Here is a 17,345-nt window from a genome sequence, read left to right on the forward strand (position 1 = left end):
GGTTTTCAGCCAATGAAGTACAATGAGCAGATAGTGGCATGGTGGTAACGTCACTGGACCAGTAATCCAGAGGCCCAGGCTAATGCTCTGGGGGCATGAGTTCAAATCCCACTATGGCAACTGGTGGAATTTAAATTCAATTAATAAAATCTGTAATATAAAGCTAGTCTCAGTAATGGGCACCATGACAACCATCATCGACTGCCCTTTAGCAAGAGGAAATCTGCCATCCTTACCCGGTCTGGGCCTACATGTGACTCCAGACCCACAGCAATGTGGTTGACTCATTACTGCCCCCTAAAATGTTCAGTTCAAGGGCACTTAGGGATGGGCAACAAATGCTGGCTTTGCCAGCAACACCCACATCCCATGAAAGAATAAGAAAAAAAAAGTACTTTTTGAAGAGTTGTCACTGTTTTAATGTAAGGAATGCAGCAGCCAATTTCTGCACAGCAAGCTCCCACAAACAGAATGGGGACAATGACCAGATAAGCTGTTTTTATGATGTTGATTGAGGAATAAATATTGACCAGGACACCAGGGGTATCTCCCCAACTCTTCTTTGAAATAGAACCGTGGGATCCCTTACATCCAATAGTGGTTAGCCACAAATAGCAACGGCCTTAGTCTTTAACAATAATTACCACTCACTTTGTCCTGTGTCCATGACATCTTTGTCAAATCTCTCCTGAGCTCCCACCTATCCCTGACTTCCTGCTTTGCCCCACCCCCTCTTCAACACTATAAAACCCATCACATTTCTATCTCTCTTCAGCTCTGAAAAGGAGTCATACGGATTCGAAACATCAACTCTGTTTCTCCCTTCACAGATGTTTCCAGACCTCCTGAGTTATTCCAGCATTTTCTGTTTTTATTTGATTTCCAACATCCGCAGTATTTTGCTTTTATAATAATAACTTGAATATTGCTGAAACGAGAGACGTTGCCAAAGCTTTTCGTCTTGCACTCATCAGGACGAACGCAAGAATGCCAAATTTCAAACAATCACAACAATTTATACTACAGGAGAAAAGGGTTCTGATCGGTTGGCAAGTCAACTCTGATTGGCCCAGGTGTTGCCATGGCATAAGCAACGGGGAACTATTGGCTCCCCAAGCTCCCAGATAATTCAAAAAAGGCGCAAGGCTTGAACATATTCCTTTTGCTCGCAGAGAACGGGTTCCCGTGTATGAATGTATGCCGCTTCTTGCAATAACTTGCATTTATATAGTGTCTTTAATGTAGAAAAGGTCGAAGAGATTGGTTTTAAGGAGGAATGGGGACTAGAAGAACTTAGTGAATCAATTCCAGCCTATGGGGTTTCAATGCTGTAGGTTTCAGCCGCCCGAGTTGATGCAAAGGGAAGTGGGTTACACAAGAAACCGTGGTCAGAACTAAGAGTTTCGGAGGTGGGATTGAGGGCGATGTTGTCCTGCTGAAGGAGATTGTGACAAAAGCTCGAGGTGAGGCCATGAATGGATTTAACCATGAGGATGAGAGTGTTAGATTGGAGGTATCGGGGAGCAGGAGCTAGTGTAACTCAGAAAGGATATGGGGTGATGGGTAAGCTAGGATGCGGGCAGCAGTGTTTTTGGTAAGCTAAAGATCATGGAGGGCGGGGGCCGACTAGGGAGGATCAGTGAAGTTAACAGAGGCGTGGATGACAGCAAGGGCTGAGACAGGCATTGCTACGGGTTTGGAACTTAAAGTCACCCAAAACCTTGCTACCCATATCCTCACTCTCACTAAATCCCATTTACCAACCACCCTGTGCTTGCTGACCTAACCCTGGCTCACAGCCGAGCGTCGCCGCCATTTTAAAATTCCTATCCGTGTTTTGAATTTTGTCCGTGGCCTTGCCCCTCCCTATTTCTGTCATCTCCTCCAGCCATTCAACCCTTCGACATCTCTGTGCCCTTCCAGTTCTGGACCCTTTTATTCTCGTTCCATAATTGAAGGCCGTGCCTTCAGCTGCCTCAGCCCTAATTAAGCTGTGGAATGACCTCCCTAAACCTCTCCTCCCTTTCCTCCTGGAAGGTACTGTTTAAAACCTGCCATTTTGACTAAGCTTTTGGCCACCTGGCCTACTAGCTCCTTACTTGGCTTGCTGTCAAATTTTGCCCACTATCGCTCCACTGAAGCACCTTGGGAAATTTTACTACATTAAAGGTGCTATATAAATGCAAGTTATGGTTGCTGGTGGCAAGGATATAAAGTTGGCAGCTCAGCTTTGAGGTCTAGATTGGCTTATGGTATTATTGCTGTATCCTTGTGTAGATTTACTCTGCTTTGTGCAGATTTTCAGGACTGCGTTGTGACCTGCCTGCCTCACACAGACCTAACTCAAGGTTACCATTCTCAACAGAGAGTGCCTTTTTAAACAGTTTTCCTATACGCAGCTATGGCAGTCGCAAAGATGGTTACAGTAATGGTGTTACAATTAAGATTCAAGTTTTAACGTCTCACCCAGAAATAATTGGCAGAGTGGACTTTATCTACAGATGTAAGTGACTTCTCATGGTTCAGGAAGGAAGAGGGTGTGACTAGAATAAACCCTGTTCCCATGCGAAAGAGTTGGAGAGATCCTATGTATGAAGTTAAATTATCATGGATGCTGAAAATCTGAAATAAACCATCGGCAGACCATTTACTTTTGCCTGTTTAGCTTTGAGATAATAGTTGTTCAGTATATTTCTCGCCACTGTGCTAGAATGGATTTCAATCAATGTCCCAGGCAGGAGCCTTAGCTGGATACAAGATCAGGTGTTGCTGGGCTGTACTTCCTAGGAGAGGCACTTTGATTAAAGGTACCAATCAAAATCTTATAGTGTTATTTAATCTTCAGTACTTTGGATAACTTTGAAACAGGAGGTAGTTGAGGCAAGTAGCTTCAATACATTTAAGGGGAAGTGAAATAAACACATGGGGGAGAAAGGATAGAAGGACGTTTTGACAGGGTGAGAAGAAGCCAGGTGGAAGGAGGCACAGGCAATTTGTGGCGACTAACCTGTTTCTGAGCTATAAGCTCTACGCAAATGCTGGAAACGCCCAGCAGTTCAACCATCACCTGTTAAAAGAGAAATAGAATTAACGTTTCATATTCATGACCTTCTGTCAGATTCAATGTATGTCTTGTTGGGCAACTGGGGCAAGTTTGCACCTCGCAACACGGCCTGATTCACAGAGGGACCTGTGCGGCTATGAGTGACGGACATTCAGAAATGTAACGCTATCTGTTTATCTTACCTCTGAGGAGGTCAGAGGGTGGGAGTGTGCTGGTGCAATGAAACAGAGAAGCTCACCAGTGATGGTGCTCACCGAGTGTCCCTGTTACCCCCCTTGGGAAGTAACCATGCAAAGAATATTCTGTATGACCCGAAGTTGCTGTGCAAACATTTGCAGAGCGCTAGGTGATGATTGAGTGAAAATATGGCAGTTCTAAATTAACGTTAACCTTAACGCACAGCGCTGAGCCAAGTAGGAATGTTGCATTACACAGATCAGAGCAGAGATCATGGTGAGACAATCTGCTCATTGCGTTTTTTTTTATTAAACTTAATCAATGACCCTCATATTTTGGGTGCTAGCTAAAAACTCAACTTCCCTTACTGACCCTGTCACTGCTATACCAAGACTTGCATTAACTCAGAATCTCTGCCCTAGTTTGTGCAGCTTGAATGGTATTATTTAATAAAATGAATTTGGTGCCGATATTTTTACAAACCGTCTGGATTTAAAATAAAGTACAGGGTGGGTTTTTAATAAGGTGAAATCAAAAAATCCTCCCAACCTAATACTTTTTAAATTCACTCTCGGGATGTGGGTCTCACTGGCAATATCAACATTTATTGCCCATCCCTAATTACCCTTGAAAAGGTGGTGAGTGAGCTCCTACCTTGAACTGCTGCAGTCTGGGTGTGGTGAATTTTTTGAAGTGGCTTGACACAACTTGGTATCTTGTTGGACCATTTCTGAGGGCCGTTAAGAATTGGTTTTGCTGTGGGTCTGGGGTCACGTAGGACAGACCTGGGTAAGGGCAGCAGATTTCCATCCCTGAAGCAGATTTTTTTTTACGTTAATCCGATAACTTCAAGGTCACCGTTGCTGATGCTAGATTTTTATTCCTGATTTATTTAATTAACTGAAATGATTGCCATGGTGGGATTTGAGCTCACAGCTCTGGGTTATTAGCCCAGTAACATAATGACTGTGCTAACGTACATATAGTACTCTGTGGTCCAAAATATCCCTTCCTTACTGGCAATTCAGCTCTTGCCATTAGCCATCTTTAAAATGTGGGAACACTTGAGTGGCCCTGCCTAGTGCCTCACAGTCTGATTCTCCCACTGCCTCCAGGCATACTCTGTGAATCTGTGATCCTCTCCAACCCATACTCTGTGGCCTAATTAAACAAATATATTGCATATGGCAAATACATCTCAAAACACTTTGCAGTCATTTTCTAAAGTGTAGTCACTGATTTTTTTTCTGTGGTTGTCGCTGGCAAGGCCAGCATTTGTTGCCCATCCCTAATTGCCCTTGAACTGAATGGTTTGCTCAGGGGGCAGTTGAGAGTCAACCACATTGCTGTGGGTCTGGAGTCACATGTAGGCCAGGTAAGGATGGTAGATTTCCTTCCAATGATAGTTTCATGGTCACCATTACTGAGATCAGCTTTTAATTCCAGATTTAATCTGGGGCATGGGATTACTAGTCCAGTGACATTACCACTACGCCACCATCTCCCCCATATTTGCAATGTAAGAAAGATGAGATAAATGACCAGATAATCTGATTTTAGTGATGTTAGTTGAGAGATAACTATTAACCAGGACATCGGGGAGAACCTTCCTGTTTGTCTTCAAAATAGTGCTATGGGATTTTTTTTTTTCAATACATCCATCCGGGAGGGCAGAAGGGGACCTCATTTGAATGTCTCATTTGAAAGGGCAGCGCTCCTTCAGTACTGCACTGGGAGTGCCAGCCCTGAGTTTTGTGCTCAAGCCTGGGGGGGCGGGGGTGAGACTGAAACACACAGTCTCCTGAATCAAGCAAGTGTTGCTACCGAGTGAGCTGATATCTAAAAAAAACTCGTTAATGACTCAAAAGAAAAGAATAAAAACGTGCCTGTTTTGGGTACTGGTGTTAAATCTTTTGTCAATTGTAGTGTTGAGGTGAATTAGGGAGCAGTGCATAATGCAGACAATCTGTTTCTGTAACCACGGAGCGAGATTGGGAAATAAACAGCACTGCAAGCATTGATCATTCGTCAGGGTAACAGTGAGAGTGTGCGACACAATTATTTTACATTAGAGACAGCCCATGGTGGGGCCTGATAGCTGCAGTGTAGTAGTTTCTTTGGAAACTGGGACTGAATCAGATGCAGAGCGAAGCCGTGAAGGTCACCTCTACCTGATGATTCTTGAGGGGCGGTATTATAAATTAAATGAACTTTAGTCGTGTCTTTAGGGAGGCCTCGATAACGTAGTGCTGTCTCTGTTTTAAGACCCAAGCCTGCAACGCCGAGTGGAGGGAGGCACTGGAATAGCTTTAAAGTGGTTGTGGGTTCAGGTCCCTCAATGGTAATTTGTGAGGTAGAATTTTTAAAAAAATTTCTGCTCGTTTTTGTGGGATGGCAGCAGGAAAGAGATGGCCATCATAGTTCAACCTAAGGGAGATGCTGTTGATCTGTCGGTGCTCTCTTGTCTGCCAAATGTCCTCGAGGCGATTAAGATTGAGAAATAGACTTGTTGCATTTTCTGTAGGGGGTCGGTTAGCTCAGTTGGCTGGACGGCTGGTTTGTGATGCAGAGTGACACCAACAGCATGGGTTCAATTCCTGTACCGGCTGAACACATCCATGAAGGCCTTGCCTTCTCAACCTCACCCCTCGCCTGAGGTGTGGTGACCCTCAGGTTAAACTTAAACTCGCCACCAGCCGTGTCTCTCTGATGAGACAGCAGCCCCTGGGACTCCAGCGACTTTCATGTCCAAAGCATTTTACAGTATTTTGTAGTCACAGCAGCCAGTTTGCACACAGCAAGCTCCCACAAAGAGCAATGTAATAATGATCAGATAATCTGTTTTTAGTATTTGGATTGAGGAATAAACATTGACCAGGACACCAGAGAGAACTCCAGTGCTCCCCTTCCAAAGGTGGATGGGATCTCTCATGTCCACCTGAGAGGGCAAATTCAGTTTAATGTTGCATCCGAAAGATGGCACCGCTGACTGTGCAGCGCTCCCTCAGCACTGCACGGGGAGTATCGGCCTAGGTTTTTGTGCTCAGGAGCCTGGAGTGGGGCTTGAAGCCACAATCTTCTGACTCAGCGATGAGAGTGCTACCCACTGAACCACTCTCAATTTTCACAATTAAAAGACTAGTTAATTAATCCAAAAAAAATCAGCTGAAAGATCATTCTGTCTAATTCAGGCTATGGTAATACATCCTAAATCAATAGCAGTCTTTAGGGAACTCCTAGGCGAATATATTTGAAATAGTATTATGGTTAGTGTTTAAATAAAATTAATTGTTGGCATTTTATTCCATGTATTTCGTAGTTTCTTTCCATATTTTTGACTAAACACCTTGTGTTTGAATTCCTTTTCCTATGTTTAGAGATAAAGTGAGCCAAATGTGTTTGAGATAAAAGTGTGAATTCTGGAAATATTGAAGTAAAAGCAGAAATTGCGACCCAAAATTTTGACATAATCTGCCCAAGATTGACATGAAAGTCAGGAAGGATAGATGATTAAGTATTCAAACTCCATTCCCTAGCGGCCGACTTCATCCCTGGCAAGTCTCTGAGACCGAGTCAGTCCATTCACAGCATTAATGCCATATTTGACCCCGAGATGAGCTTCCAATCACAAACTGCACCATCACTGAGGCCACCTATTTTCACCTCTAACATTGCCTCTTCCCTCCCCTGCCTCACCTGCTGCTCAAACCCTCCCCCCCTGCCCTTGTAACCTCTAGGCATGACTATTTCCTTCCACCCTGTCTTTCATTGAACTCACCTGAAAATCTGCTGCCCTTATCCTAACTCGTATCCAGTCCCCCTCGGCAATTAGCTCACTGACCCACATTGGCTTCCAGTTTGGCGATGCTTCAATTTTAAAAATTCTTGTTTTCAAATCCCTCAGTGGTTTTGCCACTGACCCCCACCCCTGCCCCCCATTACCCCCCCCATCCCCCATTTCCCACCCCCCCACCCCCGCCAATCTCTGCACCTCCCTTCAAACCCATGATGTTCCGGGATCTCTGTGCTTCCCCAATTCTGGCCTCTTGCGCATTCTTGTCATTATCACATTGCTGTTTGTGGGAGCTTGCTGTGCGCAAATTGGCTGCCATGTTTCCTACATGACGGCAGAGACTGCACCTCAAAAAGCATTTCATTGGCTGTAAAGCTGTTTGAGACGTCCAGTGGTCAAGAAAAGCGCCATATAATTGCAGGTATTATTTTTAATCTCACCGCTGTTTCTCAAGGGCGATTAGGGGTGTGCAGTAAGTGCTGGCATAGCCAGTGACGCTCACACCCCATGAATGAATATATTAAGAAAAGGTGGAGGCCATTTGGCCCATTGTGGCAGTGATATCTCTTTGATTTAGCTGTACTCATCCTGTCTGCTTTCACTTCATCTGCAAAATGTTGACTTTCTTGCTTCTTTTTGTCCCCCTCTGTGCATTCCAGTGACAGCCCCCAGAGATGCTAGCCGAGTAGGTGCACTGGACTTGGGATTTCGACATGAACAAGCCAGAGGAAGTGGTGGAGACGGATGAGGAACCGGGGAGCGAGGAAGTGAACGAGGCGGTTGAGGCTGATCTCCAGCACTCGGAGGAGGACGAGGAAGAGGAGGCCGGGCACCGGGGCAACAACAAGCGAGGAGCCCGGACGCGGCCGGCAGACGAGGAGGGGACCCTGGCCAGGTCCGCCAGCACGGAGAGCGGCTTTCACAACCATACAGACCGAGCGGAGGGTGACGTGATCTGCACGCAGGGCGACCCCTACAGCTCCCGGGAGGGGCTGCAGGAGAACGAGGAGGACGAACGCTCCTACGCTGTCCACTGCCGGCCAGAGGCGGAGGAGTACACTGAGAACGCGGAGTCAGAGCACGCGGAAGCTGCTGAGAATCGTACTCTCCCGAACATTTTGCAATTCAACATGGTGGACCGTGAAGGGCTAATGAGCTCGGCCTACTCAGGGTACGTTTATAGCCACCATCCATTCCATCGCAGTGAGGAGGAACACTATGCCCAGCCCTACGATGACTACACAGTCCAGGAGCACGTTTACGAGGAGATCGGTGAGGCGCCAGAGCTAGACAGTCGGGAAACACTCCGCCTGTACCAGCAGGAGAGGGAGGAGGCGGAGAATTACCGGAAGGAAGCTCTGGGGGCAAGGCTGCATCACTACGACGAGCGGTCGGACAATGAGTCGGACAGTCCGGAGAAAGAAGCTGAGTTCGCTCCCTACCCCCGGATGGACAGCTATGATCAAGAGGAGGACATTGACCAGATTGTCGCTGAAGTGAAGCAGAGCATGAGTTCCCAAAGCCTCGAGCAGACCTCCGAGGAGATGCCAGAGGCTGAGCAGAACTCGGAGTGTAGTGTCGCCCCTGGCAGCGGGCACGAGAGCGACGATGTCATGTCTGCACTGAATTCCCGATCTGTGTCTTCCACAGGCTTGGGAGAGTCTGTGAGGCACACTAGAGAACAAAGGGATGCTATTTCTTTAGCTATTAAGGACATCAAGGAAGCGATTGAAGAGGTAAAAACCAGAACCATACGATCTCCTTACACTCCTGATGAGCCAGCAGAGCCCATCTGGGTTATGCGACAAGATATTAGCCCAACAGCAGATTGTGAGAACCAAATGATGATGGAAGGAGATGTAAGTACCTGAAATGTCTGGATAGGTTCCATTTTGTTAACGTTCTTGAGGTACTTTATTGAGTCTAATTGTTGCAACAAAGTGTAGCACCCGCACATTTTGATAAATGGTGTCACATTTGAGAATCTTTTTTCTTAATTGGAATTCCCCTTGATTGTTCTCGATGAACCCAGAAGTGTAAGAATTTGTCAAAATTCGAAAGAGAGGGCCACTTTGCTCAACTAGCCTTTCCTGGATTGATCACAAAGTCCCTCCAACTCCGCCTTTGTCAGAAACACAGGAAAGCGAGGTCAAGCGCAAAGAGATATAGGGAGGGAATTCCTGAGTTTAGGACCTAGGCTGATGAAACATGACTTCCAATGGTGGAAAATTTAAAATCGGGAATGTGTAAGAGGCCAGAACTGATGGGGCACAGAGATCTCAGAGGGTTGTGGGGCTGGGGGAGGCTACAGAGAGAGGAAGAGGCGAGGCAATGGAGGGATTTGAAAACGAGGTTGAGAATTGTAAAATTGAGGCTTTGCTTGACTAGGGGCCATGCAGCTCAGATAGTACAAGGGAGATGGGTGAGTGGACTTTGTACAGGTTATGACAGTTGGCAGCCAAATTGCACACAACAAGATCCCACAATCAATACTGTGATGATTGACCAGATAACCTGTTTTCAGTGATGGCCCTTTGAGGGATAAATAGTAGCCCAAGGCAACGGGAAGAACTCCCATGCTCTTTTTTTGAAGTAGTGCCCGTGGAATCTTTTGCATCCATCTGAGAGGGCAGACAGGGCCTCAGTTTAATGTCTCAGCCTCCAACAAAGCAGCACTCCCTCAGTATGTAATATACTGGTCACAGAATTCACCATGTGATCCAATATTACACAAGAACACCAAACATAGAAGCAGGAGTAGACTACACGGCCCGTCCAGCCTCTTCCGCCATTCAGTACAATCATGGCTGATCTTGGGCATTAATTCCACTTCCCTGCCTGCTCCCCATATCACTTAATTCCCTGAGAGACCAAAATTCTGTCTACCCGAGCCTTAACTGTCTTCAACGATGGAGCATCCACAACCCTCTGGGGTAGAGAATTCCAAAGATTCACAACCCTTTGAGTGAAATAATTTCTCCTCATCTCAGTCCTAAATGATCGGCCCCTTATCCTGAGACTGTGCCCCCTTGTTTTAGATTCCTCGACCAGTGGAAACAATCTCTCAGTGTCCACCCTATCAAACCCCCTTCAGAATTTTGTAGGTCTCAATGAGATCCCCTCTCATTCTTCTAAACTCCGGAGCACATAAACCCAATTTACTCAGCCTCTCATCATAGGACAACCCCCTCACCCCAGGGGCCAATCTGGTGAACCTTCACTCTACCACCTCCAATGTAGGTATATCCTTCCTTAAATGTGGAGACCAAAACTGTACATAGTATTCCAGATGTAGTCTCACCAAAACTCTGTACAGCACCAGCAAGACTTCATTGTTCCGGTACTCCAGTCCTCTTGCAATAAAGGCCAACATGTTATTTGACTTCCTAATTATGGAAAATTGCCCAGGTATGTCCTGTTCACAAAAAGCAGGACAAATCCAACCCAGCCAATTACTGCCCCATCAATCTACTCTCGATCATCAGTAAAGTGAGGGAAGGGGTTATCAACAGTGTTACCAAGCAGCACTTAGTCAGCAATAACCTGCTCACTGACGCTCAGTTTAGGTTCTGCCAGGGCCACTCGGCTCCTGACCTCAGCCTTAGTCCAACTGTGGACAAAAGAGCTAAACTCCCGAGGTGAGGCGAGAGTGACTGCCCTTGACATCAAGGCAGCATTTGACCGAGGTGACATCAAGGAGCCCTAGCAAAACTGGAATCAATGGGAATCAGGGGGAAAACTCTCCACTGGTTTGAGTCATACCTAGCAAAAAGGAAGATGGTTGCGATTAACATATGAACATACGAATTAGGAACAGGAGTAGGCTGCTCAGCCCCTCCAACCTGCTCCGCCATTCAATAAGATCATGGCTGATCTGATTGCCAGCTCAATTCCACATTCCTGCCTACCCCTGATAACCTTTCACCCCCTTGCTTATCATGAATCTATTTAGCTCTACCTTAAAAATGTTTAAAGACTCTGCTTCCACCGCCTTTTGAGAAAGATAGTTCCAAAAACCCTAAACCCTCTGAGAGAAAAAATTTCTCCTTGTTTCTGTCCTAAATGGGCAACCCCTTATTTTTAAACAGTGACCCCTATTTCTAGATTCTCCCATGAGAGGAACCACCCTCTCCACATCCATCCTGTCAAGACCCCTCAGGATCTTATTGGTTGTTGGAGGTCAATCATTTCAGAACTCCACTGCTGGAGTTCCTCAGGGTAGTGTCCTAGGCCCAACCATCTTTAGTGTTATATCAATGACCTTTCTTCCATCATAAGGTCAGAAGTGGGGATGTTCGCTGATGATTGCACAATGTTCAGCACCATTCGTGGCTCCTCAGATACTGAATGTATATGAATGTACTGAATAATACTACAGCCCTTGCCTATATACTGGCCTAGCCAGTGACGCCCACATCCTATGAATGAAAAAAAAATTACAGCAAGATCTGGACAATATCCAGGCTTGGGCTGATAAGTGGCAAGGAGCATTTGCGCTACACAAGTGCCAGGCAGTGACCATCTCCAACAAGAGAGAATCTAACCATCTTCCCTTGATATTCAATGGCATTACCATCACTGAATCCCCCACTATCAACATCCTGGGGATTACCATTGACCAGAAACTGAACTGGACTAGCCACATAAACAATGGGCTCTACAAGAGCAGGTCAGAGGTTGGGAATTCTGGGGAGGCGATGGCATAATGATATTGTCACTGACTAGTAACCCAGAGACCCGACCCGGGTTTGAATCCCATCACGGCAGCTGGTAGAATTTGAATTCAGTAAAAATCTGGAATTAAAAGTCTAATGATGGACCATGAAACCATTGCCAATTGTTGTAAAAACCCATCTGGTTCATTAATGACCTTAAGGGAAGGAAATCTGCTGCCCTTATCTGGTCTGGCCTCCATGTGACTCCAGATCCATGGTTGAGTCTTAAATGCCCTCTGAACAAGGGCAACTAGGGATGGGCAATAAATGCTGGCCCAGCCAGCAAAGCCCACATCCTGTGAATGAATAATGATAATAAAAAAATTGTGCAGAGAGTAACTCACCATCTACAAGTGTGATGGAATACTCTCAACTAGCCTGAATGAGTGCAGCTCCAACAGCACTGTCCTGCTTGTTGGCATTGCATCCACCACCTTCAACGTATACTCCCTCCACCACAGTGCACAGTAGCAGCAGTGTGTACCATCTACGTGATGCACTGCAGGAACTCACCAAGGATCCTTCGAGCCTTTGACAGCACCTTCCAAACCCACGACCACCTAGAAGGACAAGGGCAGCAGATACATGGGAACGCCACCACCTGGAAGTTCCCCTCCAAGCGACTCACCATCCTGACTTGGAATCATATTACTGTTTAATCATGTCGAAAAGTCAAAATCTGTAACTCCCTCCCTAACAGCACTGTGGATGCACATACACTACATGACTGCAGCGGTTCAAGAAGGCCGCTCCCTATTACCTTCTCGAGGGCAATTAGGGATGGGCAATAAATGCTAGCCGAGCCAGCGACGCCCACATCCCGTGAAAGAATGAAAAAAATTGCTTGCTGTACCTGTATGTTAACTGTCTGCGTTCCCTGCGCGAGCACACCCATGTCTCTTTGAATATCAACACTTATAAGCACAATGTCCAGGCTGACACTCCCAGTGTGGTACGGGCGGAATGCTGCACTGCTGAGATTGCCATATTTCAGGTGAGGCATTTAACCAAGGCCACTTCGGCCCCCTCAGGTGAACGTGAAGGGTCCCAAGGTCGCTAATTTGATGTTGGCTGCTGCCTTTCCTACATGACAACAGTGACTAAAGTTCAAAAGTACCTCATTGGCTTTTTAGAGCTTTGGTACGTCATGATAGGTGCTATGTAAATGCAAGTTTCTTCTGTGTATGAATAAATCTACACAAAGGCAGGCAACAAACGAAAGCATTGAGCTGGTTAGCTAACCCTTCTGAACTTCCTACATTGGAACTAGATTCGGGATAAAAGAAACCTTGATTGTCACAATTGTTTTTGATGCATAAATGCAATGGGGCTAAATCTAGCCGACTAAGGTAACTGTAGATGAAAGTTTGCTTGAAGGTTAGGCAATTGTTGGTGAGGCTAACCTGGAGATGGCACTATAGTGCAGTATTCACCAGTGAGGCCTTATTGGTAACTGACTGACTAGAGTTATATGTGTAATGGGCTAATTCCTGCTCATGTCCTGCAGCCATTGTATTTTGGAGATAGGAGGGCAGAAATTGCTGAACTGAATACAAGATGAGGTTTTGGCTCGAGACAGTAATTTACAAGACAGGTGAATAAGTATTAAAACTTAGACATGGGCAATTAAAATGTAGAATGTTTATCAATTTGAAATGCTGCCAAATGCAATAGCTACAAAGGCTTTTTAAAAATGTGAAGGTTTCAATTATTACCACTTTTTAAAACTCAATGACAGAAATTTTTATCCTAATTCTTATGCAAAAGCCCACCATATAAAAAGGTCTGCTAATCTCACTGAACTACAACAGAAACTGGCACTAACCATATTATAGGAAGGAATTGATCACAGCAGAGAGGGGATTAAATCTGTGCCCACTAGTTATTCTCTGCTAATGAAAATAGATCCTCCTTGTCCACTCTGTCTAGACCTCTCATAATTATATACATCTCAAATAAATCTCTCCTCCTCCTCCTCTGTTCCGAAGAAAACAATCCCAGTCAATCCGATCTTTCCTCATCGCTAAAATGCTTCATTCCCAGCAACGTCCTCGTAAAACTCCTCTGTAATCTCTTGGGTGCAATCACTATCTACGACACTGTGATCAGAATTGTCTGGAGTACTCTAGCCGCACTCTAACTCATCTTTTACACAGTCCTAGCGCAACCTCCCCATTCTTACACTATCGACATCGAGCAATATAAGAATCATGCACACCTTCTTTTCTACCTGTCCTGCTACCTCCAGGGATCTGTGAATGTGCACTCCAAGGTCCCTCTGTTCCCCCACGTTTCTCAGTTTCCACCCATTTATTGTGTATAATTTTGCATTGTTTAACCTCCCCAAATGCACAGCCTCACCCTTCTCTGGGTTGAATTCCATTTGCCACTTTTCAACCCACCTGACCAGTCTTCCTGCAGTCTACAGCTTCCCTTCTCACTGTCAACCACACAACAAATTTTTATATCATCAGCAAACTTCTTAATCATGCCCCCTACGTTTTAGTTTAAATCATTGATATATATCATAAACAGCAAGGGCCCCAGTACAAGCCCTGTGGAAACCTATGCCATCGTTTACTCTTAATAAAGTAATATATTACGAATTAAGCTTCAGAAGCAGACATTTTCTAATAGGACAGTTGCCTTAATTTTGAAGGTTATTGGAGATTATTTAAATGTTGTAGGTGTGAGTGAGACTTCAGAATCCATATTAAGCATCTGCTCGGTTGATGCTTCATAAATCAGCTTTGTATAACCCATCTGTTAACTGAAGAGTAAATCTATTTGGCAAGGGAATAATATGATCAGCGAATGACTTTTGCCTCAGTCTAAAAGAGAACTGGGACATTTTTTTTTAGAACATTTCTTTTTATTTTATTCATTCTTAATGCTGGCAAGATGCCCTTGAGAAGATGAAGGTGCAGGAGTTATGTCTGGCTTTCACACCTTGCGCATCGGATGTTGGAGCGGGGTTTGTGGACCTGAATCTGCTTTATCGGAAACACACTGAGTTGGGTTTTACCGTGGGTGTGGGGTTCTGACATAGGCCCGAAAAGTGGGTCAGTGCCCACACTTGCCGACTGCGGGACCGCCTCAGCCATTTTGCCACATGGCAGCCCCTGGGCCCGCTGACCAATGAAGGATGGAGGGCGGGCTCAAGATCCTGCCGGCCCAATCACAGGGCTGGGAGCTCTGGAGCCTCAGCAGCACCGCTGGGAAGGGCCGGTTGCGGCCGAGGAAGGTCGGAGACCTCAAGTCTCCGACAGGCAGGCAAATAAACAATAAGAAATCCAGGCGACGAGGGTAATCAAAGATGACTTTCTCAGTTGTCAAAAATTATTCTTGAGTAAGGCTTGGGGAAAGAGCACCAAGTGAAGATTGACGGCAGAGGCACCTACACCTGTAATGGAAGGCGTCCAAAGAAAGAACATAAGAAATAAAAGTTGGGGTGGGCCAGCTGCTTTTCAATCCTTTCATAAATTACATAGGATTTGGAGCACAGAAACAGGCCATTCTGCCCGACTGTTCTATGTTGGATTTAATGCTCAACCCACATCTCCTCCCTTCACCTTATACTATCAGCGTAACCTTCTCCTTCTTTTCCCCCCATGTACGTTTATCCAATCTCCCCTTGAAAGAAATGTATAGGTGGTCCAGTGGTGCCCCTCAGCAATCATTTCACAGCCTCAGGACGTGCTTCACAGGCAGTGTAGTGCTTTTTGAAGTGTAGTCACTGTCGTAATGTAGCAAACAGGGCAGCCAATTTGTGCACAGCAAGCTCCCACAAACAGCAATGCGATAATGACCAGATAACCTGATTTTCTTTTGTGTGATGTTGATTAAAGGATTAATATTGGCCAGGTCACCAGGGAGAACTCCCCCCGCTCTACTCCGTCCACCTAAAGGGCAGACAGGCCTCGGTTTCAATTCTCATCTGAAATATGACACGTTTGACAGTGCAGCACTTCCTCGGAACTGTATGGAGTGTCAGCCTGTTCGTGCGTCTCTGCGTCTCAGTGTGACTTGAACTCTGAAACAGCTGATGCCCGCGTGTGTATGTATTACATATATAAATATATTCATATATATATAATGTAAATAAATAAAATGTATAGAGTTCATGCTTTGCTTCCTCAGAGTCTCACAGAAACAAAAACAGAAAATGCTGGAAAAACTCAGCAGGTCTGACAGCATCTGTGGAGTGAGAAACAGAGTTAACGTTTCGAGTCCTTATGGCTCTTCTTCAGCAGAGTCATATGGACTCGAAACGTTAACTCTGTTTCTCTCTTCACAGACGCTGTTAGACCTGCTGAGTTTTTCCAGCATTTTCTGTTTTTGTTTCACATTTCCAGCATCCGCAGTATTTTGCTTTAATCAGAGAAACAATGTTGTGTCTCATCTTTAAAAACTAGCAATGAGTTGCTTTGAAGATTCAGATAGTAAATGTGGTGTTCACAGTGGAACTGATGTTCCTAATTTGACCCCCTGGTCTGTCTTGAGGGAGCCAGTCGCAGCCAGAGTGGCAGACAGGGCTCCGATAATCTGCTTCAGTATCCCTGGGCCACAAAAAGGATTGCGCCAGGAATCTCACCGCTGTCCACAACCTAATGAGATCAGCTGGACAGTGTCCTGCTTGTACCTCGACATTGCAGGAGGGATCAGGTCGATGCTCCTTGGAATTGAATGATTTGCATCTAAGCACATAGGAAGAATGGCCATTCAGTTGGATGCCAGTGGGCACCTATCACTTGTGGAACCAGATCTCAAAGAGAGTTGGCACCTTGCGAAGAGGTTCAGTTGTAAAACAACCCAGTAGGATTGTTCTCTACTGACTCCAATGGACTTGTGTGTCAGATAAAAGCAAAATACTGCGGGTGCTGGGAATCTGAAATAAAAACAGAAAAAGCTGGAAAAACTCAGCAGACCTTGAGCATCTGTGGAGAGAGAAACAGAAAGTTAGTGTCAGTCCTGGCTCAGTGGGTAGCACACTCACCTCTGAATCAGAAGGTGCTGTGTTCCTGTCCCACTCCAAGACTTGATCTCAAAAGTCAGGGCTGAAGCTCCCGTACAGCACTGAGCGAGTGCAGAGATGTTGTCTTTTGGATCAGTTGTTAATCCGAGGCCCTGTCTGCTTGCTCAGATGGATGTGAAAGATCCCATGGCCGCTACTTTGAAGAAGATTATTGGAGTTCTCCCCGATGCCTTGGTCAATATTATATCCTATTCACAAAAACAGGTTACCTGGTTATTATCACATTGCTGTTTATGGGAGCTTGCTGTGTGCAAATTGGCTGCAGAACATCCTATATTACAACAGCGACGACACTTCAAAGAGTACTTCATTGGCTGTGAAGCTCTTTGAGACGTCCTGAGGCCATGAAAGTTGCTATGGAAACGCAAGTCTCCCCCCACCCAACCCAGCCCACGGGTCTGTTTTCTGTTCAGATTGAGAGATCTAAATGAAGGTTAATGGTGCAGGATATGGAAAAGAATATTCCAGCCCTCTCCTGGCTGGCGCCTCAATCGTGCAACCCTCAGCTGATGCAAAACTCTGCTGCCTATACCCTAACTTGCACCAAGTCCTGTTCCACCA

The 17,345-nt window shown here is 45.6% G+C and overlaps 1 protein-coding gene across 5 annotated transcripts in view; it reads left to right on the forward strand.

Moving 5' to 3' along the window:
- apba1a (amyloid beta (A4) precursor protein-binding, family A, member 1a) overlaps positions 1-17,345 on the forward strand; it is a 154,882-nt gene that overhangs the window by 56,792 nt on the left and 80,745 nt on the right. For 4 of the 5 annotated variants that reach the window (XM_078529927.1, XM_078529926.1, XM_078529948.1 and 1 more), the window contains one exon: positions 7,694-8,893. In XM_078529927.1, the coding sequence (XP_078386053.1) occupies positions 7,748-8,893 (1,146 nt within the window). In that variant the 5' untranslated portion in view covers positions 7,694-7,747. Of the gene's footprint in view, positions 1-4,495; positions 4,617-7,693; positions 8,894-17,345 lie in introns of those variants that run through there. The other variant, XM_078529928.1, reaches the window with a different exon arrangement.

This window comes from Cetorhinus maximus, chromosome 2 (genome assembly GCF_964194155.1).
Source record: "Cetorhinus maximus chromosome 2, sCetMax3.hap1.1, whole genome shotgun sequence".
NCBI classification, from domain to species: Eukaryota; Metazoa; Chordata; class Chondrichthyes; order Lamniformes; family Cetorhinidae; genus Cetorhinus; species Cetorhinus maximus.